Below are 24,366 nucleotides of genomic sequence, written 5' to 3'. Positions count from 1 at the left end.
AGACTGAACGAGAAAGATGTTATTGTTTACCTATGCGGTATCTGTACATTCTGTGAAATATTCTGTACAAGGAATGTAATTAGTCCATGGATTCTGTTGTTACTCATCTTTCGACCTCGCAATGGAGGCAAACCACAGTTGGAACATCTTAACGAGTCGTTGATAGCGTGACTGAATGCCGTAAATCGCGTCAAGCGTGAAGCAGGCATTTCCACAATGAACAAATGTATTAGAGATATCACCATATGGCAGCAACTCTTTCAAGAGAGCAGGGTATGTCATTAGCATGAATATACGTAGTCTATATGCCAATGCAAACCCGTCGCAGAGGTGCGAGATCAGATCACTGAGCTACGAGCAGGTACTTCAGCAACACATTAGACAGAGAGGCCGATGGGCACATACATTATGGGATGTTTGGGCTTGATGTGGATGGAGGCATGGCTTGGAACACCCTCAATGCGGTGGTAGGCATTCAAGTTCTTGTGCATCGTGATTTGGAAAACAGAAGCACCGCCTTGGCTAGGAACGACAACAATGTTAGTCTCCGCGATTAGAAGCTCATGGCATGGGCTACACACCGACTGATGATAGTAGCATATGCCAGGAAGAACGCCCATATTCTGAACCAACGTTCGCCGTATTTTGCGACCACCAAGTCCTTGTTAGACAACCAGTTCTTGTACCAACGCCAGAGAGTAGCCGAATAGTGAACCCCAAGGACATCAACGCTCTTCATCTCGAAGCCTGCTCCTTCCAACTACAATTGCATTAGTGGGGAGAAAGGGAAGGCGTAGAGAAGAAATGTACCTGATTGATGACCCAACCGAGCGAGCAAGAAGCATCGGCGCCAGGGAAAACATACTTATTCATGAACAGACCCCTACATCGTGGTAACGCATTAACGGGGGGGACCATAAGGCGACTTACAATACGTACCAGATCAAGTCCTCAAATTGCCAGTGCGGCCTGAAGCCAGCAACTTGGAATACGATGATACCGTCATCATCCAACAGCTCGTAAAGTTGGCGCAAGAAAGCCCCATAGCGACGAACACCGACGTGCTAATATTTGGAGAAGCAGTGAGAAATAGGATAAATCCGCGTTGGATGTGTTATACCTCTGCCATCTCGAGAGCAACGATCTTAGTATATTTGCCCTTTTCATGGGGGATATCTCGGTAATCGCAGCACAAAACGCGAGCTTTGCCTTCTGGCACCTACCAATTTGGTGAGCTTTGCGATGAAAAAAGGTTGTCCAATAAACGTACACCGTTGTCCTTTAGCCTTTGTTCGATGAACTTAACCTGTTCACGAGCAATAGTCACACCGGTGATATCGCAGCCGTAGTTCTTGGCGGCGTGGGTGACGAGTGTACCCCATCCGCAGCCAATGTCGAGGACACTGATGAGGATTGAGTTGAAGCAGGAGCCGGACTAGGAAGAGGCGGAAACGCGTACCGGTCGTTTTCGTTCAGGTTTAACTTTTCGCAGACAACGGTGAGCTTGTTGTCCTGAAGTTGCTCCAAGGATTCTTCAATAGTGTTGTCGAGAACGATGCCAGATGTGTAAACCATGCGTGGGCCGAGGAACCTACGCTAAAGGCATGAGTATATATGGGTGAGAAGTCGAAGCTTTTTTATCCTACCATCCATAGAAGTCATTGCCGCCTGTTCCAGAAGTTAGGCTGAGAAAGATAGCATAATAAAAAAAGTAACGCACGATCATAGGTAGTACGGACTTGGTCTTCATCCTGGTGTTGCGAGTGGATAACGACCTCGGGGATGAATACCATGAAGACATATTTGAAGAGCTCCCATGTGAAGGTCATTTTTGCCCAATCATGTCGCTGCTCCATAATCTCCAACACGTCGCCTAAAATATTTCAGTGTCATGTTCAAAACCAATATGAAAGCGTTACTCACCCTTAAAATCAATCTTGCCCTCAAAGTACGCGTCGTGGAAGAGCTGCATAGGAATCTTCTGCTTCCCATTGTATAGCCTCCTCAGCTCGATGTCTTTGATTTCAATATACTCTTCTATGTCCTTTCCTGGAAGTACCACCTTCTCGTTTTTACGCGGGCCGTACATACTGACCAGGGCCCAGTAGGCGACAGTGACGGGCACCCCAGTGACCACGAGCAAGAATAGATAGGTCTTGAAGCCACCGCGAGAAACGATGGGGAGGACCGACTTCAACAAATACGGCGCAACAACCACACAAAATGCCAACTGATAGTTGGAGAAGGCACCATTTCCCTCCGCAAGGCCAATGAGAGGCGCGTTCTTGATGGCAGGGTAAGAAGTGGTCCGGACCAAGGTCGACATATTTGGAGGAAAAGAAGGTTGAACCAAAGTCGCGTCAGAAATAGCGCGATATTTGAGAAGGGACTGTATTTGCCGCTATTTGCGCAACGCGACATTCCCACGTACTCGTGTCCATTCACTTTCTAAATAGGAAATCCCGACGATTTCCCTAATTGAGCGGGCCACAACTTTCGATAGCGCGCCTAGTTGCTATCGTGCTGACAGGCCATGCCGGCCACAAGTCACCCGCAGCGATCTCCCCGAAGCTCGCACATTCATCGCGACCCAACTTTCACGTTGTCCCCTGCGATTCCCCTTCCGACAAGTCCTCCCATCACCAGTTTATTGTCTGCCCGACGACCCTCTTTCACCGCTGCCCTACCTACTACTGGCATACAGAGAGACGACGCAGAGATAGAGCGCAAAACAAATGTACCTGTCCCAAGTGGTATTGCGACTTCCATGCCCAGCGCTCCCTCGTCGCCAGAGGACGGAGGCAACTTTCGGCGCAGCTTACAGATTGACATGAAGGGCCTGGTTGGAGATGCTGTTGGAAATGTACGTCTCATCCATTGTATGTACTCATATGTACTGCTAACCGCGCTAGATGAGCATCAGTCCCGCTAGTCGCGACGTCGTTCTGGCCGCGTACGTCCCCGTTTGCATGGCCCATCACTTATCCCGCTGATAACATCCGCCTCAAAGCCGTCGTGGTCTATTCATTATCGACCTTGAAGCTCCGCTAGAAGTTCCACGGTTCTTACCACAAGGAGGAACATGGGACGTTGCTGACGTGCAGTGGAATCCCCATCCTTCGCGTGCAGAGTACATCGTGTCGACCTCCAGTGAGAAGCTGTAAGCTTCTATTTTACCGCTCACATCAATGCCTCATATGCAACGCCTGTCAGCCTTATCTGGAATCTTCGCATTGTCGGCAAGACGTCCATCGAGCACATTTTGCACTCACACTATCGAGCTATCACGGATATCAATTGGCATACCACTGAGTGTGACACCGTTGCGTCGACCGGTATAGACTCATGGATATGGACATGGGATCTACGGGAACCAAGGAAACCAATCTTTGGTGAGACCCACCATCTCTAAGATGAGGACACTCGTTTACCTCAGTAGGTCTGTCTGCCTTCAATGGTATGTCGGGACCGCCCTTGGCCCAGAAGGGTCTAACAGCTGCCTGTAGAAAGCGGAACTCAGGTTAAATGGAACCGCCAGGATTCAAATATCCTTGCATCCTCGCATGCTAACGAAGTGCTCATCTGGGATCGTAGAGTATGTGTCTCGCAGGGCGACCCAGTGTATAGCTAACTGTGCTCGCAGAAAGGTTCTTTGCCCATGGTCTCGATTCGCGCCCACGATTCGAAAATATACGGCATAGATTGGTCGCATTCCATTAGAAATGAGATAGTCACCTGCTCCCTTGACCACACTATCAAGGTTTGGGATGTCAATGCATCACCAGCTACCACATCATCTTTTCGGGATCTGCACTCACCATCCCTTGGCTCCTCCCTTCAATCTTTCACCCTTTACCCGACGGACGTTGATGTGGGGGTGTTATCATCGACTGCAAGCTCGAACGGAATCAACGGTACGAATATCCAGATTCTTACCACAGTATCATTTGCCTACATTTGTTGTATGGTTTCAGGAACTGGGAGTTCGAGGTACACCCCGATGGCCCCTAAGACTACCATCCGAACGGTCTACCCAGTCTGGCGCGCTCGGAACCTACCTTTTGCGCAAGGAGTCTTGAGCCTTGCTCAACGTGGTGAAACGGCTTTAGAAATGTACCGCACTGATTCCTCGTTCCCGGGAGCTGGATCTAAAGAAAAGACACCGACTAACGTACACACGACTTCACATGTTCCCGTTGAAGTTTTCGAAGGACATAAAGACGTCGTCAAAGAGTTTGTCTGGAGAAAAGGAGGTCAAGGTACATCAATCTCTCCATTTCAAGCCCGCGTAATTGGTTAACCGCTTAACAGAGGCAACCGAGTATCAGCTCATCACCTGGTCCAAGGATCGCACCCTTCGGTTTTGGCCAATGGATCAGGAAACGATGCAGGTAATTACTCCTTCCTAATCACTCTATGGTTGTCTTACCCACCCGACTTCTACGCCGCAGAAAGTGGGCCACATATACTCACCGCCTCGCGGCCGAGCTAGGTATCCTACTGTCAATGACCAAAACATTTCATTCCGTAATCCACCTGAGGGCACGGAATATCACCCTGCCTTATCTGCTCCTATAGGCCACCGATCTATCCTCGCAGAGGTTCGCGCCGCTCCGCCCCGTATGCGTCGTGGGGATTTGGGACACTACAACATCCACACATCTGCACAGAGTATCAACCCCGTGTTACAACCTCACGTAGGATCCGCCCATCGTGCATCGTTGCATGAGCACTTTGCTGCTGCCAGGGGTAGCAATGGCAACACAGCGCTTCTATCTACACCCGACGTAGGTGACTACGTTAGCGCGTCCACCAATGATAGTAATCTAGAAACAACTGGCTCTGGCTCCGGTCCCATAGGCGTGCCTCCTGGCACAATACGTCGATCAGGTACGATGAGCAAGGGTGGACTGGGAGGGCGTTCGGTTGCTCGGATGGACGCTCTTTCCTGGCTTCAAAATGTTAGAGTTGGTCCTGGTAGTCAACAACATCGAAGTAGTTCATCCGGGCCTGGTAGCTCAAGCACGAGGAGTAGCACTGGACAAGAATCGAATCCGCCTTCGAGGTTGGGATCCAGGTCCCGGCCAGCTAGTGGGTCAGACCGCAGAAATACGTCAAGCAGGCAGACATCTGATACTTATGACGATAATGAGAACGGGGGGTTCATAGAAGAGAAGAGCAAGGACTTGGAAAAAGAGAAAGGGCGATCAAGGAGAAGCTCCAGTCTTAGCCGGACCGGGACGGACGACAAAAAGGAAGAATCCAGCCAGTCCTTGCAAGACGAGTACGAATCCCTTCGCCCTTCATTAGACGGTCTATGTGCTGAAGTTTACGTAGGATAACATCTGTCCTAAACAGACTCTCTTCCTCCAAGATCAAGCTAGAGAAGGCACGTATTATATATGTCCTTGTACCCGTTCTGATCCTCATGTACCCTCCAGCACGACCTCACCAAGAAACGCACATGTACTCTCGGTCTACATGGGCCTTGGGGCGAACCTTCCTCGGTTTTCATTCGTGTTACATTTACCTTTCCCAAGGACTACCCTTCTGCCCTGCACCCCGAAGGAACGCCAACAATTGAAGTGGAACGTAATCCACTCATCTCCAACCGAACTCGCGCACTGATACTACGAAGGTTAAAAGTCATACGTGAACGTAGACGGCCTTGCTTAGAGCCTTGCCTACGATACTTAGCATTTGGCACTGAAGAACAAAATATCCACCCTCCCCCAATGGATTCGGAATCCTCTGATGACGATGAACACCTGACTCGTAAATCTAGAGACCTCACCGTAGCTCTTTTAAGAAACAACAAGAACTTAGCCGAACCAAGAACATCCCAGGGGACCTTCGGACCGAATGGTGTGTTCTGCTGTACCACCTCGAGATTTGTCCTGATTTTATCCTCACAGGCGAGCTGGTCTGCTTCTTTCGTGCTCCCCCACGAATTTTTCGAAGTGTTAACCACGATCTATCAACTTCTCCTTCTAAACCTTCGGTCCAGGAAACCGCCGATGCAAATGGCCTTCACCTCTATCAATCACCATCTCTCCTCGCTGATGCTATTCGGCATCTTGGAATGGCCGCTTCTGATCCAAGCACTCGATCTTTAGGGATTAAGCGCATCGAGGGTGCTGGTGGTGGCGATATTCTTCGCATCATGACGAACCTTTTGACCGTCTCTCACAATAACAAACACTTCTTCGACTCCAAACCACAAGGAGATATTCCGAAGAACTACCACCCCCAGGCCCCCGCCAGGAGAAGTACTATATATATCGCTCGCACGAATGACATCGCCGGCCCAGACCGCAAGGTTGCGACTGGCTATGCGTTCTCTGGTGATAGCCTCGCTTCCGTCTGCGACAGGAACGCCCAGGTAGCCAAAGAATATGGAAGGTATGACCATCAGAGGATCTTCCAGATCCTCCGCTCTGTGCTATCTACTCTATCACGCACGTCCAGCACTTCAGTCAACCATAGGGTCCTGATGCAGCTGTAAGAACAGAGTAATTCGGCTTTGCCTTGTGGTTCGCTAATACGGTTTGTAGGTACGCTGAACTAGCGAAAGAAAAAGACATTCAGATGCTTGCCATGCTTGCTGTTTTACTTCTTCAAGCTGGTGAGTATACCGAGACCGACAGTAAGCTGGCAGATCTATCCCTTCCACCCGACCGTAACCCGACAGGCCTTTCATAGATGATAAAGGAAAGCAAAAGAGCAAGAGTCTAGCCCGAAGCCCTCTATCACCGTTAATTACATCCCTTACTAGCTTCGACTACTTTAGTCTCGCTCGGTCCATCAACAGTGGAAATAGCCCGGCACTTCTTCCCTGGCCTCGTGTCGCGTCTCCCTCCGTGCAAACAACGCCGACACAAACTCGCAGTTCATGGTCCAGCATTTTCAATGCAGGGACCATGCGCCAGCTTATGTCCGGTTCGCATGATACATTGAAAGAGAACTCACCGCCTCAACCTGGGACGCCAACAGTCAATTCCTCCGAAGGCGGCATTCCCGTCCCCTCTCTAAATCGACCCCCACGTACACCCGATCCACCGCGTCGCATCACACGGCATGATAGTATCGTGAGATCTCCGTCAGCGATCTCGAAGTCCTGGAACGAATCTCTTTCTGCTACAAAGCCAGGAGCGGGGACTCCCTCTCCTCCTTATCCAAGTTCAAAAGTACATCCCAAGCGATCCTCTGGGGAGAAAAGGCTAATTTTCACGCCAGAGCCCAATGCTAATATACCCACGTTAGCCGTTGCTTACTGCTTTCTCTCAGCCGTCCTGACATTACTCGCAGTGTAAACCCACTCCAAGAACCTCGCTTTGTCGGACAACTATTGACGCATATACATGTCTATGCTGAGCTACTCTTCGCGTGGCAGCTATACCATCGAAGACTAGAGTTACTAAAATGCGTCCGCAGTAGTATACGTGACAAGGCACGCCAGGAGTTTAATTCCGGTAAGCCTAGCCATATTTCCCCTCCCCCAAGTTTACGTCGTGATTTTTGTAGGTATCTTCCACAGTTGTTCCCGGTGTGGGCCCGAAATCCAGCAAAATGGCAATTCCTGCCCGTCTTGTGGTCAGCCATCGAAGATGCCTCTCTGTTCCATATGTCGGATGCCTATCAAAGGTTTGAAGGTGTATAACATGCTACCGCAGTGGACTGACCACCATCTTAGGTTTATCTAAAAGCTGCCTCAACTGCCTACATGTCAGTCATATCAGGTGTTGGCAGACATACAACCAAGCTTCTTGCTCGACTGGCTGTGGCTGCCACTGTTTTGACACAGGACCTGCGCATCAAACCGTACAGGAGAACCAGTCATAGTATAATAGTCGTATTCAACACATTGTAGCATGTTGTCCACACGGCAGAGTTGTGAGCAAAGAATTTCAAGTTCGCTTTTTAGTAGTGACTAGACTCTGGACTCATGAAATGAGAATTAACACCATAAAAGGTAATACCGACGCCACTCACCGACGCCAGGTATACGGGACCCTTCACGTGATATCTCTTTTCCGCCACGACATTGGGCGCCAATCTTGTAACCTGACCTTTCACCAACACGTTCTGCAGGCCGTCGCGTGAACATGTCGCAATACACGTCGAGCTCCCCTCCGCCACTTCGCCACCCCATCCCGACGCATCCAGCGTATATTCCTGATCCTCCGTCGACGCCGTCTTCCCCGCAAGGCTACCAACGTTTTTCCTCTTCGCCCGCTCCTGCATCTCAGCCAGCGCAGTACCCGACACACGTACCAGCTTACACGACCCCATTTCAACATAACTATAACGCAGGTCATGACCAGATGCATGGCGCGAATATGCACGGGATGCCTCCAAACCCGCCACATCAAGCGCAAGGCATGATGCCGCCGCCAGATTTTGGAGCTTGGGGGATGAATGACGCGACGGCTCAGTTTAGTATGCAGCTTGGTCAAAGCGCTGTTGCCGCAGGGCAGGATTACGTCCAACGCAATGTAAGCAACCGGCCTAGTATATTGCCCGCACTCAATTAACAGTTGGTAGTTTGGTGGTATTTTCCCGACGACATACATCAAACACCACTTTAATGTCTCCAATTCCTACGTTATCAACAAACTCCGCATAATTCTCTTTCCATGGAGACATAAACCTTGGGCTCGACGCGTTCGTCGGTCAGAGCAAGGCACGAGCGAGTGGCAGCCTGCCCGAGAAGACATCAATTCCCCTGATCTTTACATCCCAGGTTTGCTGTTTGTCTTGACCAATGTTCCTTATTTGCTCAGGCAGATCCCCAGTCATGGCTTTGGTCACCTACGTCCTCATTTCTGCTCTACACTCTGGTCTTCAAAAGCGCTTTCACCCACAAGTTCTCGGCGAATCAGCATCGCGAGCTATTGCCGTCGTCATATTAGACTTTTTGTTCGTCAAAACAGGCTGTTATATCCTCAACGTCCAAGAAAGTAGCCAAGTCGTGGATCTGATCGCTTATGGAGGCTACAAATTTGTTGGGTACGACCACAATTCGTTCCACATAGACTGAATACACGTGCTGACTTCCCGGTAGCGTCATTGTAACTATTGCAGCTGGATTTCTTGGTTTGAATAGCACCCTCTGGGGTGCGATCTTCGTCTACTGCTTCCTTGCTAATGCATTCTTTCTGGTAAGTGCGTAGTAGTTCATGTGCCGGCCTATCTAACACTCGCGGACGCAGCTGCGCTCACTTAGATCTGTAGTCATTCCGGATTCCGCGTCTTCAGCTGCACCTACGACGGTCAACCCTGCTCAACGACGGCGAAGAATTACGTTCTTATTCTTGGAAGCGGTTTGTCAAGTAGTCTACATGGGCTTCTTAGTACGGGTGTAATCTATACGGCGGGTCCTTATCGTAAATCGTGATGGATCACCTTTGATGCTTCTATTCGAGGCCGGGCAAAAAACGATTCATGAACAGTCTACTTTACTGGCAAGCATTACCAGAATATTCCTTGTCAGATATATGTTTTCTTCAGGCCAAATGTTGAATGTTGAACGCATATATGGCTGGATCAGAGCGCCAGCGCTTAGTTTTGAGCCACTGGACCGCTGTCACTGTCCTTTCGTCTTGGACCACTACGACTTAACTCGAAGGCCTTCACGGTGTCAAACGCCGCTGAAGGATTCACCATGGAGGTGCGCCATCACAAGTCGAGGTGGCGCAAATTATTGATTCCCTAGTAGGTCCAACCAGTGCCATCCATTGGGTTTACCATGCAACCACAACTCGCCGAGTTAAAGCAAAACCCCCCCTCGAGTGAGGCGCAAACTTCCGAGATATTGCAAGTCGCGTATGAGATCTTCGGCTTCACTGGCACTGGATCGGACTCGACAATACTCCCTGCGGCATCAAGGGTAAATTGGGTCGTAGCTCAGAAGTGCCTAGGCGTCGCATGGAGGGCTGGGAGTGGAAAGATTGTGGGCAACTCCACCAGCACTGATGTCAGTGAAGACTTGAATATTTCGCTTCTCTGCCACTTCTTTTCTCGCATAAAGGACGCGAAATCATTATCGGATGTTCCTCAGTCGCTTCTTGACTTACACCAGGCTGATAAGCCGGTGCGTATTCCTTATAGTATCCCACTCCGTTTCGACACTATTTCGGATCCACACGCCATCAACTACGTTCTTGGAGGCCCGTACCTCGAAGTCTCCATCAACAACCCCCTTGCTGTATTGTACGTCGCTCGATGCCAGCATCAATGGGAAGATACATCGATACCAGCAGTAGCTACACGTCTGGCAGGCGAAGGCTTCGGATTCACCGTCGCCGCTCATCCACTTCGATACCTTGCCTCGAGTTTCGGAGCAGTACCAGTTACCCCCGACAATCCACTTGGATTTCGACCCTCCAACTATGTTCCTACTGACACGGATTATCGCCACTATGTTTCGCAGCGGGAAAAACTACTTCAATCCCCTCGAGGGTATGCTGCATTAATGGCTGGAGGGCTGGCCAGTCGTATGGCTCGAGACTTTGTTGCACCAGAGCTATTTTATGCGAAGCTATCAAGCGACCCTAATCCAACTTTCTTTCATCCTCTGACTACGTCAGAGCTGGACCTCATTTATGGTATTTACCGTCAAGAAACAGGTGCGGGCAAAGCCCCAATCGACTCGCTGTGAGACGGTATAACTCACGCACGCACACCTTCGTAGGCCAGGTTTCTTTGTCGGGGAAGCGTCAGTTTATTCATAAGTCCTGGTGGCCTCCACACAAGATCTGGACGTCAAGCATGCTGGGATTGACTTTTTGGACGACTGACGCAGAGGCATGGTATCAACGCCGCATCACCAAGCTCAGCACTGGTCCATATGAATCTACAGATCTTAAACATGCTCCTGCGTGGAAGAGTGCCATGCGGCAGAATGCAGAAGTCGCTAAGATTATACGAAATATGGAGGTATTGGCGGAGTCGTATATTCGAACTACATTAGTAACAGTATAGACTTGAAGGCCTCGGAAGGCCTTTCTGGTTATGCCCTTCAAGTTTAGAATATTAGGATTCATGTAAATTACTTCAATGAGCGAAACTACGACAGCAGGGCTGTCTGTTCGATCAACGCCTGTGCTGCCTTGCTGCGCGGCACGATCTCGCACTTAAAGGGTAACGGATGACTATCACGTACCGCCGATGATTAGCAAGTATAGCAAACCGCGGACATTTAAACGAACCTTATCATGCCTGTGTCAAACAGGGCTTCAACCTTGATTCGTTGGCCGAACACATCCACGGCCTGGCGAATGTTAAAAACCGACAGGATCGATGCTATATGGATCCATAAGTGTCCTTCCGCCATAAACCTTCCAGGACATATGCGTCTCCCGTATCCGAAGGCCGGTGAAACTGGATCAACATTCGGATCCAACCTTGCCCCAGGACTTTTGGGATGTGGCATGCGTAAGAACCGCTCAGGAGAGAAACGTTCGGGATGAGGAAACATTTCGGGGTCATGAAGTATTGTCCTGGTGAGTGGTTCGTTGTGTGCTTGTTGCCGGATGTAAGTAGACAGAACCCCTACCATGTATTCCCTATGACGGTTGTACCTGCCGGGATAAAGTAGCCATTGTATTCATCATCATTGGTGGCCATATGAGGGAGTCCTACGCAAGTGAACATAAATCTTAGAGCAATCAGAGAGGTCTAGGAAAACTGACCTAATGGTGCGACAGGGTTCCACCTACATCTCGAGTACGTTGGACGCTGAGAACATCAAACTGAAGATATGCAAACGCACCGTAGCACTTCTTTGACTAGTGCGTCGATGTACGGAAGTGAATCGCGATCGCTAAACACGGGGAGTCGTTTATCCCCAACCACTCTATCAAGCTCTGCTTGGGCTTTTGATTGCACTTCTGGATAGAGGACCATTGCCAGCACAAAACATGATAACGAAGATACCTCCTGGCCGTAAATAGGATGTTAGATTGTAGGGTAAAATAGCTATAAGCATGCTCACACTCTCGGCACCAGCTAACGAACCGGAATCAATTCAATTTATAGCCTTATACTGCGTGAGGACACCCACCGGCATATGCAAGTCCAGCACAGCCTTTGATTATTTCGCGCTGACTGGCAGCGTCCGTGTCAATGTCGTTCAGTAGATTAGAGACGAAGCACGGTGAAGCTGTGCCCTCGGCCTGTGTTTTGGATTTCTTAGTAAATGTCGCATTCCATGGAAGAAACGAAACTACCATTGATGCGGCGACGGAGTTGAAAGGGGCGTCTCGCATCTCTAATGTAACTTTCTTCCATTCCTTCGCTTTCTTCTGGAAGCTCGCGCCTGGAAACCAAGCTGGTACATATTTGACTATCAGAAGTCAGTCTTTTCATTTCAAAACCTAAGACCGCCAAAAGCCGAACTTGACTGACGGATGGGGAGAATATCAACCAGGAATGCTCCTGGGCTAGCCGCCTTGGCCATACCATCGAGCGCGCGTTCTGCGATTGTGATATAGTAATCATCTTTTGGAACAACATCGATGCCGTAAACAACTTTCATAATGCTGCTTGCAGCGTTGCTAACGCCATGATCGTCACCATCAACGTGTATAACAAATTGGCTAGAGCACCTACAGGCGAAGGTGATCAATTAGTGCGTCTGGTTCGTCCAAGAGTCGGCGAAGGATGGCATGGGCTTCCTTGAGTTGAATGGGCCAAAACTGGGACACAGACGACGGTTGGAATTGGGTATGGAACATTTTCCTATGCGCTCTCCATCGGTCACCTCCCGTAACCCACAAATCAGCCTGAAAGTCACAATTGTGTGTTGGCACATACCGTACGGCATATGTCCAAATGACCAGTCCCATCCCATTAGATCGTTGATCATGGGTAGGGCATTACGGTCGGAGTAGTTTGCAGACCGTTTCTCAAAGAGGTCGTTTGCCACACGGATCGAGTTCACAAACACGATATGTCGCCCCAAGACCTCGATATGCACTAAATCGCCTGGTTCAATTGTGCATGAGTACTTTGAAAACATCTTGATGGAAGAATTGGCATACCGTATTGTTTGGCCCATTGTGCATAGACCGCCACTTCATTCTCGCGGGGTAAGTCTTTGAGGTTTCCGATGAACGGTACCGCAGGAGGTCCTGGAGGGTATTGCCTAGCTTGATGCGAACGCCAGTAGCTGGCCACCTTTGCAACGATACAGAATGCGAGGATGCATGCATACAACATTGCGCGCAAAGAAGAAAAACGAGAGGGTGATGTAGAAAATTTGTGAATTGGTTACGGCTATAAATTTAAGGTGAACCGCACCACATCGTATCCAACGGCGACAAATCATCAAGTCGCCTCCAGGTGTCGCTTGCAGTGCGTGGCGATCTGTGATGTGATACATGGCGCCGACATCAGACATTAATTACTTCGGCGAGTACGTTCTGTGGCTACGGCAGATGCCAGTCTTATTGTCCTCGCCATGTTCTCGTCCAGTTGAACATATGCTGGTGGGGTTAGCCGTGATGTCGGCGAGGCAAAATGTTATTTGCATTAGCATCCGGGTATGAAGCGCTGATGGTTGCCGTTGCGCCACACAATTTCCCACTGAAAGTCGGGCTGTGGGCCATAGGTTAATAGCTCCCTCTCAAGTTAGAGAATGTCTACGATGCAAAGTTAGCTGTATCTCGAGTGGCGCTGGCGGGATAATTGAGCGGGTCAATAAAGTCTCAGCGCGGAACGGTATGATAGGAAGTATACCTTTGGTTTACCCGATAGACTGAAACGACGAGGGCTGTCCATGATCAGGATGTCACCGCGCGCATTGCCTGCGCGTCTTCGGGTGCCTTCCTGAAGCCGCTCTTGCGCAGCCGATAGAATCCATCGATGTTCTTCAAAATGGGGGTCGACTGATCACTCACGCACACTGATCCAACGAGGCACCGATGGTGCCGCAGTAGGCGACCCGAACAGAAACTGAAATAGCATACAATCCAAGGAGATACATATATTATGATATATGCGGAGAAGGAGGAAGCAAGAGGGCGCTGACCAAAGTCGCCGTTCAATTGCAATGATTCGGAATCGTTGTCTCGGGTCCTGTGCAGCTGGAAATGATGTAACGGAGTCCGTTGCAGCCTCCGAGGTCTTGCGGATTAGGTTAGATCTACATCGGAGACAATAATCAAGTACTTCCGCTTTCCGGAGATGGTATCAGTATACTCCAAACGAGGTAAGTCACGGTTGGCACTCAATGAAACCTGCAAGCTCATCACTTCACCAATTAGGGACAAGTGTATTGTATTGCACTCTGACACAAACGAGATTATCGGACATTAGAATTCTTGGCCGTGGCACGCAAATGAGTCGTGATACGTGGCTCATCAGAGGCATTGACTGTACTGTGTAATCAAAGGACAGCGGTAAGCAAGAGTAATGGAGGGATTGAGTGTCACCCACATAGGCGTTGAGAGCAGTGCATGTGAAGGGCGATACACATGCTAAGAAATGCGAAGTTGCTGTGAGAAGTGGAAGGGGTAAGTGAGCAATTATCATACCTGTGGGTCCCGTCCATCCTTGGCCGCCACATTGACCCCAGTGTTCGGCAGTTCCACCCGGGCTGCTGGGTATGGTCGTAGACGTAGGTTGTGTAGGGGTCGTGGCTGGAGGGGTCGTAGCTGGAGGTGTTGTAGCCGGAGGATTGGTCGTGCCTGGTGTGAGGTTATTCAATCCGAACCAAATCATAACATCATTCTCTTGTTCGGGTACTGTATGTCCTACGCCTTGGGCAAGGATAGCTGTATACCAAACCAGAAGCATCAGAGAATACCATACCACCGCACCCACAAGCAAAAACGACTGACCTTGTACGTTCGGTCCATATGATGTGCGCGTATATCCATTGAGAGGATTGTTGGTCTGAGTGGAAGTCGGTGTCTCGCTAACACCAAAGACGTTAGTCCACTGCTTGATCTCCTCCTGGAAGTTTTGAGGATAAAGAGTGGTATCGCTAGGTGTCATGGTTTAATCAAAGAAGTCCCGGAGTGGACGGGTGGCACTAACGCTGTTCCATGCCAGAACTGGACCTTGGGACGTGTGCCGGTGAATCCGGGGTAGCCAGAGCGTACTTGATCGCCCTTATACACGCAGAAAATGTCAACCAAAGCAGAAAGAGGAACATCGCAAACACGCACCCACTGCTGGCCAGTTTTGATGAGCTGGCCTTGGGCACACTGACTGTTCCACATCCCAGAGCCTGCGAAACATCCATATGGAACACCGGAGAAGAGCGAACCAGCTTTGAACAGATCTGGGTATGCACCCATCAGCACGTTGGTCATCATGGCGCCGGAGGATGTTCCAGTTGCAAAGACACGTGAAGCATCAACGCCGTAGTTGGCAATCGCGTATCTGACCATGGATGCAATGGCGAGGGAGTCTCCTCCTGCATCGTGTGTCAATGTCGCGGTGGAATGGACATCCCAGCATCCTCCTGAGTCAGGGGCATCGGGGTAAATCACAATAAACCCATCTATGAGCGTGCGTTAGTGCTTGTCAAATCGTTTGGCGCGAAAACCATACGAGTATCAGCTAATTGCGCCAGACTTGTTCCCTGGAAGTATGCCTGAGCTGTCCCGGTGCAGTAATGCATTGCGATTATAAGTGGTGGTGGGCTTGCGAGCTTGGTGGGCCTGTACAAGAACATTTGGACTCCCGTGGGATTGGGGCCGAAATTCGACACCTGCTGGAGGGTGCTGGACAAAGCATTGACCAACACACCCGCTGGGCCGACCAAAATCACCGCAATAATCGAAAGGAGACGGGAAAAGGACATCGTGCCAAAATCCTATGCAGCCAGACCATCCTCGTCGTCGTCTATATGTACTCCTCAGAATGATCCGTGCATTTCTCCCACTGTGCAAACTATAATGGAACCACAACGGGTTTCTCCGGAAGAACACTCGTGGATCGTCGAAATGTGCTTCTCCTGGCCCCATGCCCCGTTCAGCGGTGTATGCTCGGGATCATGATGGTGAAAACGCGCCTAATGTTTGAGGCCTGCAGTGGCTAAACGAATATCGCGTGAAGGGAAGTCAATTTCGTGAGGGGACAGCATCGATGAATGTCACTGTCCGTGGTCCTGAGGATAGTGTTGCGAGAAAAGCCCTAGAAATTTCACCGGATATTCCCCTGCTCCTCGAGAGGTGATGGCACTCGGAGGTATACCCCGGAAATTCCCTTTTCTGGATGTATCACGTTATCGTCTACCCCTATTTTTAGTGAGAAGCTTTCAACGAGAGGTTTGACTATGGGTGGAAAACGTATCGGTCGCCAGCATGTCAGCTTCCTAGAGCTTTTTGGGATCAATTTGTCACTCGGAAAGTTGACCTCCTCCTCGATATATCAAGTAATTGTAGTGGAATACCTTCAATGGCATGCTTCGACCGTTTACTTGCACGATGAAGAACCATGTACAGATGGGGCTGGTCATTTTGGCTGTCTCATCGCCGCTGATCTACCGAATGAGTGCGACACGACGAGAAGCCCCTCATTGACGAAAGTCTTAGGCGTCCTCGAGCGTATTTTCACCTAAGAATTACTTGAAATTATGCTTCTGAAGCGTCCATAAGAAAAAAGCGCCTGACCACGTTGGGCGCTCAAAAGTTATTAATTTGCCAAGCTTACTCGGTGACCATGCTTAAACCTCTCATGCATCATGTTCCAACCTCCACCGCGTTGTCCGCGTAGCAGGCCGACGAGCCACGACTTCATAATTACCGTCAACTTAAATCGTCATAATTCGTAATACAACAAAAAAACTGACTCGGTATCACTGGACCTATGGTATCGTGACGGAGGAGCTGGTACCAAGTTGCTGCAACACGATCATCCCGAAACACTAGCACATTCATTGTTATTCATGTTACAATCCGGCTGACATGGGATGTCCTAGGTAGCCCACTGGAGTAAGTTCATCAACATCAACATCGGCGACGGCCAAGCGACAACGCTCAGGCTTTCCGTACGCGACGCCACGCTCAGTTCATCTCATTCACGACTAAATCTAATTCCGAAAAACTGCAATCATTGTACGATGTAGTATGCACGGCGATTTCTAATTCATTGCTCACTGATCTACACGTTGCATATCTTAGATCTACACGTTTCCTGTTCTGCATAAGGGCACTTCGAAAATATGTAAATCTCGCACTCAACGCTACAGAGTTTGGCAAACATGATATTCTTTTTATGTTTTATTTCCGGCCTCGACCTCATTCTATCTGGACCTTTCTATCAAGCTGGTCCTACGATCTCACGGATCTGCGCTTGTATATATAGTGCACCTTCTTTCTTGGCTGTGCCTCCTAAACCTCCCAACTCACTGCCTTTGACATCCCCCTCTCTCCGAGAGCCCTCGTTTGTCGTCGACGATCACTGCTATTTATCCGTTGTGCCTCCTCCTAGTTCCCAATGCTCTGGACCTTTGTCACTCTCGTAGCTGCTACGTCCGTGCTTTGCCTGATCAAGTGGTGCGCGACGAAGCTCTCTAATCGACGGAAAGAGCTGTATCATCCCGGACCCAAACCACTCCCCATCATCGGGAATGCTCTGGACATCCCCAAAGTATCGCCATGGCGTGAATACGCTGGTTGGCGACAGCAATATGGCAAGTTCTCCACTCGCCCCCGGCGTACTTCATTCTGACGATAGAACAGGGGATATTATCCATCTAAGCGCACTGGGCAAGCACATCGTCGTCGTCAACTCCATCGAAAAGGCCGTCGATCTCCTCGACAAACGATCGAGCAACTACTCTGACAGACCGGACATCCCAATGGCGAACATGACCGGTTGGACGGCTATCAACATTGGCCTAATTCACTATGGCGAGCTCTGGCGTAGGCATCGGCGACTATTCCATCAGAAGTTCCGCCAGAATGCTGTATCAGAGTTCCGCCCTCTGCAGACCTCCAAAATACAGGTTCTACTACGCAATCTTCTCGAGAACCCAGAAGAGTTTAGCTTACACGTCAGGAAGTACGTCCCACTTTTGTTAACCTCTCGATAGGCCTGCCGGTCTCACCGATTTACCGCGTGTACTAGTTTCCCGGCTTCTGTCATTATGGCTGCTACATATGGGTATGAGATAGCTCCTCGGAACGATCCCATTGTTACACTGGTCGACGAAGCTTCAACGATGATAACAGAGCATATCTTTTTGGGGTCTCAACTCGTCAACGTCTTCCCCGTTCGTATGTTGATTTCCATCTCTTCCCCATCCTGCGCTAAGCCTCGTTGCTTCTAGTTAGACATATCCCTGACTGGATGCCAGGCGCAGCATTCAAGAAAATTGCGCGAGACTGCCACAACAAAGTCAATGAGATGATGGACACTCCCTTCTATGCCGTTAAGGAGCAGATGGTTAGCTTCTGCCCATTCCCCATTTATCACGTACTCATTCTCCATCCAGGCTAAAGGTGAAGCTATGCCTTCTTGGACATCCGAACTGCTACAAGATCACGACGCAAAAAAGCGCGGCGAGGAAGGTGAATATCTTATCAAAAGCGTAGCCGCTACCGCATTTGCCGGTTCGTCAACTTCCTATTGTCTTGTTACGCAGAATCTGATCTCGTTTGTTTGTGAATGCCAGTGGCCGCTGATACGGTGGGAGAACTTGTGGATGCTTCCATTACATGTGCTCACTTCAGTCTTTCTTTAGAGTGCATCATCTCTTGCTTCGTTCATCCTCGCGATGGTCCTATATCCGGACGTACTTGCAAAGGCTCAAGCTGAGCTGGACTCGGTCGTCGGCAATACAAGGCTACCAAACTTCGGAGACCGTGACTCCATGCCGTATATCGACGCACTCTGTCATGAAATTTTTAGATGGAGTCCAGCGGTCCCATTAGGTGTGTACAATTCCCACCCTCGCGATTCGTTGCTCCATCCAGTAGTAGTTAGCTCTGGGTACGGATTACTGATTCTATCTGATGTTCTAGGCGTACCCCATGCTGCTCTGGAAGATGACATCTACGACGGCCGCTTGATCCCTGCGGGTGCGTTTCCCTATGCTGTACCGATTCCATCGCCAGTCATAATTCCATTCCTCCCATGAACGTGTCGAACATCTGACTAACCGAACGTCTTCTCATTCAGGTACAATGATCTTGTCAAACATTTGGTGAGTAATCTATTCAACTGCCTCCTTCCGGATCACAATATTGTGGCTAGAACTCACTTTGATCTCTCCCTTAGGGCAATGAGCAGAGATGAGCGGATGTATGACCAACCTTCAAAGTTCATGCCGGAGCGATTCCTCAATGCGGATGGCACAGAGGTAACCCACGATCCCCTGCCGACGTTCGGTTTCGGACGACGGTGCGTACATCCTGCGCCACGCGGCACGGTGAACTAGGACCCTTACTGATGATCTACCTCCAGGATATGTGTTGGTCGGCATTTGGCTGACGACACCCTTTGGATTGCAGTAGCGACTATGGTATCTTGCTTCAACTTCACAAAGGCCAAAGACGCCTTCGGCAAGGAGATCGATGTCACTGGCGAATTTGATGACAAGCTTATCAGGTGAGCATCACTCTTCCTAAAATAGTTGTTCGCTGACGTTCTGCGTGTCTTCTCAGCCATCCACGCCCATTCAAGTGTTCGATCACCCCGCGGTCCGACGCAGCTGTAAAATTGATCAAGACATCAGTATGATATCTCCCGCTACCGTCCACTGCGTTGTTGAGCATTTATTTTGTATTTTACTTCATTGTTGTTGTCTTACGATTTTGATGGATGTGCCTTTTGTAGCCTAAAGCTTGCGTGCTTGTATTCTGGGCTCCTTGTTTAGTGCCAAGCTTTTGCCTCTACCCTCTCAGCCCTCTCCGAACCATTATGTATCGTTCCTAGTTGGAACCATGTGATCAGTCGTATATACTCGTAGATCACCTCGTGGGGTGACTTCCATAGAGTCCTGACTCGAGTTCCGCGGGTGTCCCGGATAAGTAGTTCGCGCCACGTCGCCCCGCGAGGTCGCTATACGAACCAGTACACGGGCGCCGCAAAAAAGTCCGCAAAAAGTTTAGATCCACTGTTTGATTTCGTCTGGCCCCTTGCATGTGCAGCTGAATGTTGTTATTGGATAAGGCAGAGATTCTGAGTCAATTCACCATGAGTATTCCTGAGGGGCTGTTTTGGAGAAGTCTCCTCACTAATATGAGCCCTGAGAGTACCCTCCCTTGCAAGTCACGTCTCAATCTTGATTCAGCGTGTTGTTGACTCTTGAGAGGGGTGTCGCGTCGGTCACGTGTGTATCTCCTTCCGCCAAGAATTGGCGATCAGCGATACTGCAAACAACTTGCACGGCAATGGCAAGCCCTCCTCCTCCGTGGACGACACTGAACGGTTAGATTTCAGCAGACACGGACACTACTGATAAGCTAATCTTCTGTCGTCTTGTTAGAACCGTCAACATCTTCGTCTCCCGTACCATCTAACGACGATGACCTCGAACACATTCTTCCCAATCCAACCAGAGTAAAACGAAAAGCGCGTAATACAGCTGCGACTCCATCAAGCTCATCAGCGAAGCCAGCGAAGCTTCCTCGCTTGCACCTAGACGCAACAGAAGCGGTAAATAGGAGCTTAGGTGTGTTATCTCTGCCTTCACCTATGCTATTGCGGACCGACACCATGCTCGCAAGGTACTACGTCTATGCCCCAAACGCAGCGTCGAGCAACTCACCATTTCGACTCTCGAGATCTGCCCTCTGCTAAGCCCTCTCTCGTTGAACATGTCTTGATGCGAAAGAGTAACACTTCTGCCGCTACGAGGATTGTACGACGTAAAAACAGGGACAAAAAACCATGTTTGAGCCCGACACCTTCATCACCTCCTGCGGCCAAGAGGTCCATCACGATACATGCCGCCGGTCCCAGCAGGCATCACGCAAGCGGCTCAACTGGTCTACCGTCTGCACCGCCATTGAGAAAACAAGCCAGCAAACCAGGTGCGTCACCAAATGCATGATGCTGTATGATACGTGCTCATATATCTCCTCAGAAGTTATAGTTATTTCTGACGATGACGAACCACCCTCGGTATCTGCGCCTCCCAAATTCGCTGCGTCCAAGGGTAAAGCGAGGGCTAGCTGGGTTTCCTCTAAGGGAAAAACAAAATCGGGTCCTATAGACATGATTGAATTAACTGATAGCTCCTCCTCGCTCCCTTCGCCTTCTGCGTTACTCAAGGCCAAGCCGCTCCAGACGTACCCGATTTTCAAATTTGCTGGGAAGACTAAACCACAGAATAGGAAAGCGCGCGAGAATTGCCCAACACGCGTTATTAAAGAGGAGGGGCGTGAAGTTCATGAAATCCTTGATACGAGCGAAGAGGAAAGCTCAGCCATACCGTCGTCCTTAAGCCATGTTCAGCCGCGTGCAGCAAGAACCCTCCCATTGCCAGCTACTCATGCTGCCGTCCCTCCTTCTGACAGTCCTCGGAACTCATCAAGTGTCGCCGTCGATTCATATATTGATGCTTTGCTGACGTCAATCGTGGCTGCCCAGAGTGTGCCCATCACTTCACACAACAGTCCGCCTGCAACGTGTGACACCACCAAGAACGCGACTATGGACAGTTTGCTGCCGCCTCGTACCTTCACCCCCATCGAGGACCATCGTACGATGCCTCAGCCACTACCCCGACGCTCGCTTATACGGCGGTCTCTTGCTGCTTCCCCAGTCGATGAGGCTACGAGTGACAACGCCCCAGATGAGCCTGAAGATGGTGTGTTACCGGTATTTTCAAGCTCTAGTCGCATCGAGGACAACTTGCACAGTCTGTTTAACTTTCCGAATCAATCAACTGCCACTGATCCCGTCCTTTTTCCATCTAGAACTAACCACAAGCCCACCCGTGGAGAGGCCGATTTCGACCAACGGTCCATTGGTGACTAGTGATCGTGGTTTCACCCCACCCTCGGACAGGTCTAATAGCTCGTCCGGACTCGATGGCCTCCGTGAATTAGTTAGACGCAGCAGGCTGGAGGCCAAGTCAAGAATCCAGTCACACAGTCCTGAGGCTCCGTCAGTTGCTCGCTCCTCTGCCTCTGAAGTCGAAAACGTCCTTGGGGTTCCTTCTCCCGATGCAGAATTATCCACATCGGATATCCTAGACACTCAGGAGCCTTCGCGTGACGTTGTCTCGGGATCTGAGCCACCTTCGCCACCTGCGTCGTCCGATGCGGACTCTATGGTAAGTTATTCCTCCTCCCTACACTATTAATATACCGATAGTCGTCGATAGCCAGCAACGTCTCCGGTCAGGGTGCCCGAACCCGAGGACGAGATTGCTCTGGAGTCAGTACCCGACATCACGAACGCTGTAGAAGACGAAAGTGAATTTGAGTTGGAATATTGGGACGGCCCCGGGAAAGCTGAATTTCCCTCTGCTCCCTGTGTAGCGTCCGGAAGCGAAGTCACCACACTGGAGGTATGGACACCCTCAACCATCATACCAGCCAATAATGTCATAACGAACCAATCTCTCTTGCAGGTTGGTCTGGAGAAGAAACCCGAAAGTATTGAGACTTCTGGTACTGTGGGTGCTGATATAGCGCCTACCACCGCCGCTAAGGTGAGGTCCAAATTTATTTAAAGCCATCGGTGCTGATAGTACCTAGGACAAGCCCCCTTTCCGTCCTTCGACAGGAGTTCAAGATGTCTTAGCTCTATTTGAAGAATATTACGAACCGGCGTCCTCCGTACCTGAGGCTGCCTCGAAGACTCCCGACAAAGATATTGTCGATGAGCTCCAAGCTCTAGAAATGATACATGTGCATTCCCCCTCTCGTTCCCCTTCCCCATTCGTACCGTCCACGGATCACAGACTCGTCCTAACGTCATCCAAGACACTCGGAGGTAATCCGGTCTTCACATGGCAAGATGTTGTCAGCGACCTTGCGAACTTCAAGCAACCGTGCAAACTGGCAAAGAACATACCACATTCGTTGCAAGACTACATCAACCGAATGGACGCTTGGCACCGATCCCTCCCAGGCATGAGGACTGTTCTTGAGGCTGCTATTGGCGAGAACACCGCCGAGGATGAGCCTAACGCTCCACCGATCAGCATCGTCAATAATTTCGACGATGAGCCATGCCCTCCCTGGGAATTCTACTACACCAACTTGATGTGGCATGATGAAGGTGTCCCTCCACCAGACATGACTGGCTTGAAAGGGTGCGGGTGCTACCCCAGGTGTGATCCAAAGAATGGATCTTGTTCCTGTCTTCAGAAACAGCGCTCCTGGAGCGGGGAATTCACGCCTGATTTTGCCTACGACTCCCGGGGGAGACTCAAGTACCAGAACGTTCCCATCTTCGAGTGTAATGATATGTGCGGCTGTGACGACGATTGTCGGAACAGGGTCAGCATCTAGAGTTATGCTTGTTAATAAAAGGTAACTAATTTGTCTCTGCAGGTTGTTCAGCATGGTAGGAAGTGTGCGGTTCAGATCGGAAAGACTAAGAATAAAGGATGGGGTACGATCCTGCTCTCGTTACCAATTTTATGCTTATCGTGCTCCGTAGGAGTCTTTGCCGGTCCCAAGAAGATTTATGATGGAACTTTCTTGGGTATATACTCAGGCGAACTACTCACTGAAGAAGTCGCTGAGGAACGCGGAAAGTAAGACATTCATTCCGCGGTGTTCTCATTATCTAACATCACCAACCCCAGGAAATACAACAAATTTGGCAGAACATACCTCTTTAACCTCGACTTCTATTTCCTAAGGGAAGGGAAAGAAGAAGAATGGGAGCCAAAGTATGTCGTCGACGCCTACCATGCCGGCAATGTAAGACACGATCTCTGCATTCCATTCTGTTGCTCATCACCCATCTGATATATCCAGTTTACCCGTTTCTTGGTGCGCCTTCCTTCTATTTTGCCTTATTCTGGCTTACATCTACCTAGAATCATTCCTGCTCTCCTAACGCTCGACTAAACGCCGTTTACATCAATGAATCCAACATCGATAAACCTCTCCTTGCTATATTTGCATGCAAAGATATCGAGCCTGGTGCCGAAATCTGCTTCTCTTACAGCGGAAATTATGATGTAAGCAGCTGTACGAGGCTACTTCTGGTTCATCCTGTACTCAAATATACGCACCCCAGGAGGAAGACCTCGAGGAACAAGCGGAACGGGTCGTAAAAGGAGATGCGATCTACGAGCGTTGTATGTGCGGTGCAAAGAATTGCACAGGTACGTCCATAATCATCTGCATATATATTACTTGTCAGACTGCTGAATATGACATTATAGGCATAATGTTTGATTGATAGCGCGATACACATATCTTCATGGTCTATAATACA

The 24,366-nt window shown here is 49.7% G+C and overlaps 8 protein-coding genes across 8 annotated transcripts; 5 read left to right on the top strand and 3 right to left on the bottom strand.

The window, feature by feature from the left end:
- Positions 1-338: 338 nt before the first annotated feature.
- PC9H_001908 (uncharacterized protein) lies at positions 339-2,326 on the bottom strand (the record flags this gene model as incomplete). The annotated part of the gene is made up of 11 exons (XM_036771554.1): positions 339-351; positions 406-522; positions 582-760; positions 811-883; positions 940-1,064; positions 1,121-1,219; positions 1,271-1,403; positions 1,460-1,591; positions 1,647-1,668; positions 1,721-1,873; positions 1,924-2,326. 11 exons carry the CDS (start codon positions 2,324-2,326, stop codon positions 339-341), a joined length of 1,449 nt encoding a protein of 482 aa, XP_036626175.1.
- Positions 2,327-2,533: 207 nt separating this feature from the next.
- On the top strand, positions 2,534-7,870 carry PC9H_001907 (uncharacterized protein; the record flags this gene model as incomplete). Its single annotated transcript, XM_036771553.1, has 18 exons — positions 2,534-2,863; positions 2,913-2,953; positions 3,011-3,160; positions 3,214-3,392; positions 3,437-3,457; positions 3,507-3,595; positions 3,644-3,914; positions 3,975-4,259; positions 4,312-4,391; positions 4,452-5,284; positions 5,338-5,389; positions 5,442-5,865; positions 5,916-6,501; positions 6,555-6,646; positions 6,703-7,258; positions 7,309-7,472; positions 7,538-7,644; positions 7,694-7,870. 18 exons carry the CDS (start codon positions 2,534-2,536, stop codon positions 7,868-7,870), a joined length of 4,437 nt encoding a protein of 1,478 aa, XP_036626174.1.
- A 235-nt stretch (positions 7,871-8,105) lies between these two features.
- Positions 8,106-9,365, top strand: PC9H_001906 (uncharacterized protein; the record flags this gene model as incomplete). The annotated part of the gene is made up of 5 exons (XM_036771552.1): positions 8,106-8,495; positions 8,545-8,743; positions 8,796-9,009; positions 9,065-9,161; positions 9,213-9,365. 5 exons carry the CDS (start codon positions 8,106-8,108, stop codon positions 9,363-9,365), a joined length of 1,053 nt encoding a protein of 350 aa, XP_036626173.1.
- Positions 9,366-9,664: 299 nt separating this feature from the next.
- On the top strand, positions 9,665-10,983 carry PC9H_001905 (uncharacterized protein; the record flags this gene model as incomplete). The annotated part of the gene is made up of 3 exons (XM_036771551.1): positions 9,665-9,670; positions 9,719-10,628; positions 10,694-10,983. The coding sequence occupies 3 exons, from the start codon at positions 9,665-9,667 to the stop codon at positions 10,981-10,983; spliced, it is 1,206 nt and encodes a 401-aa protein (XP_036626172.1).
- Positions 10,984-11,068: 85 nt separating this feature from the next.
- PC9H_001904 (uncharacterized protein) lies at positions 11,069-13,221 on the bottom strand (the record flags this gene model as incomplete). Its single annotated transcript, XM_036771550.1, has 12 exons — positions 11,069-11,134; positions 11,207-11,501; positions 11,558-11,639; positions 11,694-11,716; positions 11,774-11,940; positions 11,996-12,009; positions 12,065-12,176; positions 12,231-12,346; positions 12,409-12,557; positions 12,613-12,763; positions 12,817-12,987; positions 13,044-13,221. 12 exons carry the CDS (start codon positions 13,219-13,221, stop codon positions 11,069-11,071), a joined length of 1,524 nt encoding a protein of 507 aa, XP_036626171.1.
- A 1,142-nt stretch (positions 13,222-14,363) lies between these two features.
- Positions 14,364-15,814, bottom strand: PC9H_001903 (uncharacterized protein; the record flags this gene model as incomplete). The annotated part of the gene is made up of 7 exons (XM_036771549.1): positions 14,364-14,381; positions 14,440-14,480; positions 14,538-14,777; positions 14,844-14,989; positions 15,043-15,116; positions 15,174-15,511; positions 15,562-15,814. 7 exons carry the CDS (start codon positions 15,812-15,814, stop codon positions 14,364-14,366), a joined length of 1,110 nt encoding a protein of 369 aa, XP_036626170.1.
- A 1,637-nt stretch (positions 15,815-17,451) lies between these two features.
- PC9H_001902 (uncharacterized protein) lies at positions 17,452-19,698 on the top strand (the record flags this gene model as incomplete). Its single annotated transcript, XM_036771548.1, has 12 exons — positions 17,452-17,671; positions 17,697-18,018; positions 18,085-18,233; positions 18,287-18,402; positions 18,452-18,569; positions 18,632-18,645; positions 18,701-18,890; positions 18,981-19,037; positions 19,138-19,162; positions 19,237-19,359; positions 19,423-19,566; positions 19,623-19,698. 12 exons carry the CDS (start codon positions 17,452-17,454, stop codon positions 19,696-19,698), a joined length of 1,554 nt encoding a protein of 517 aa, XP_036626169.1.
- Positions 19,699-20,351: 653 nt separating this feature from the next.
- PC9H_001901 (uncharacterized protein) lies at positions 20,352-24,330 on the top strand (the record flags this gene model as incomplete). Its single annotated transcript, XM_036771547.1, has 12 exons — positions 20,352-20,388; positions 20,447-20,632; positions 20,688-20,993; positions 21,047-21,772; positions 21,882-22,240; positions 22,292-22,621; positions 22,668-23,414; positions 23,469-23,674; positions 23,726-23,843; positions 23,963-24,106; positions 24,166-24,253; positions 24,314-24,330. 12 exons carry the CDS (start codon positions 20,352-20,354, stop codon positions 24,328-24,330), a joined length of 3,264 nt encoding a protein of 1,087 aa, XP_036626168.1.
- Between the last annotated feature and the right edge of the window lie 36 nt (positions 24,331-24,366).

Source organism: Pleurotus ostreatus (genome assembly GCF_014466165.1).
Source record: "Pleurotus ostreatus strain PC9 chromosome Unknown scaffold_10, whole genome shotgun sequence".
Lineage (NCBI taxonomy): Eukaryota > Fungi > Basidiomycota > Agaricomycetes > Agaricales > Pleurotaceae > Pleurotus > Pleurotus ostreatus.
Note: the sequence above shows the minus strand (reverse complement) of the source record. Positions and strands in the feature narration are given on the sequence as shown.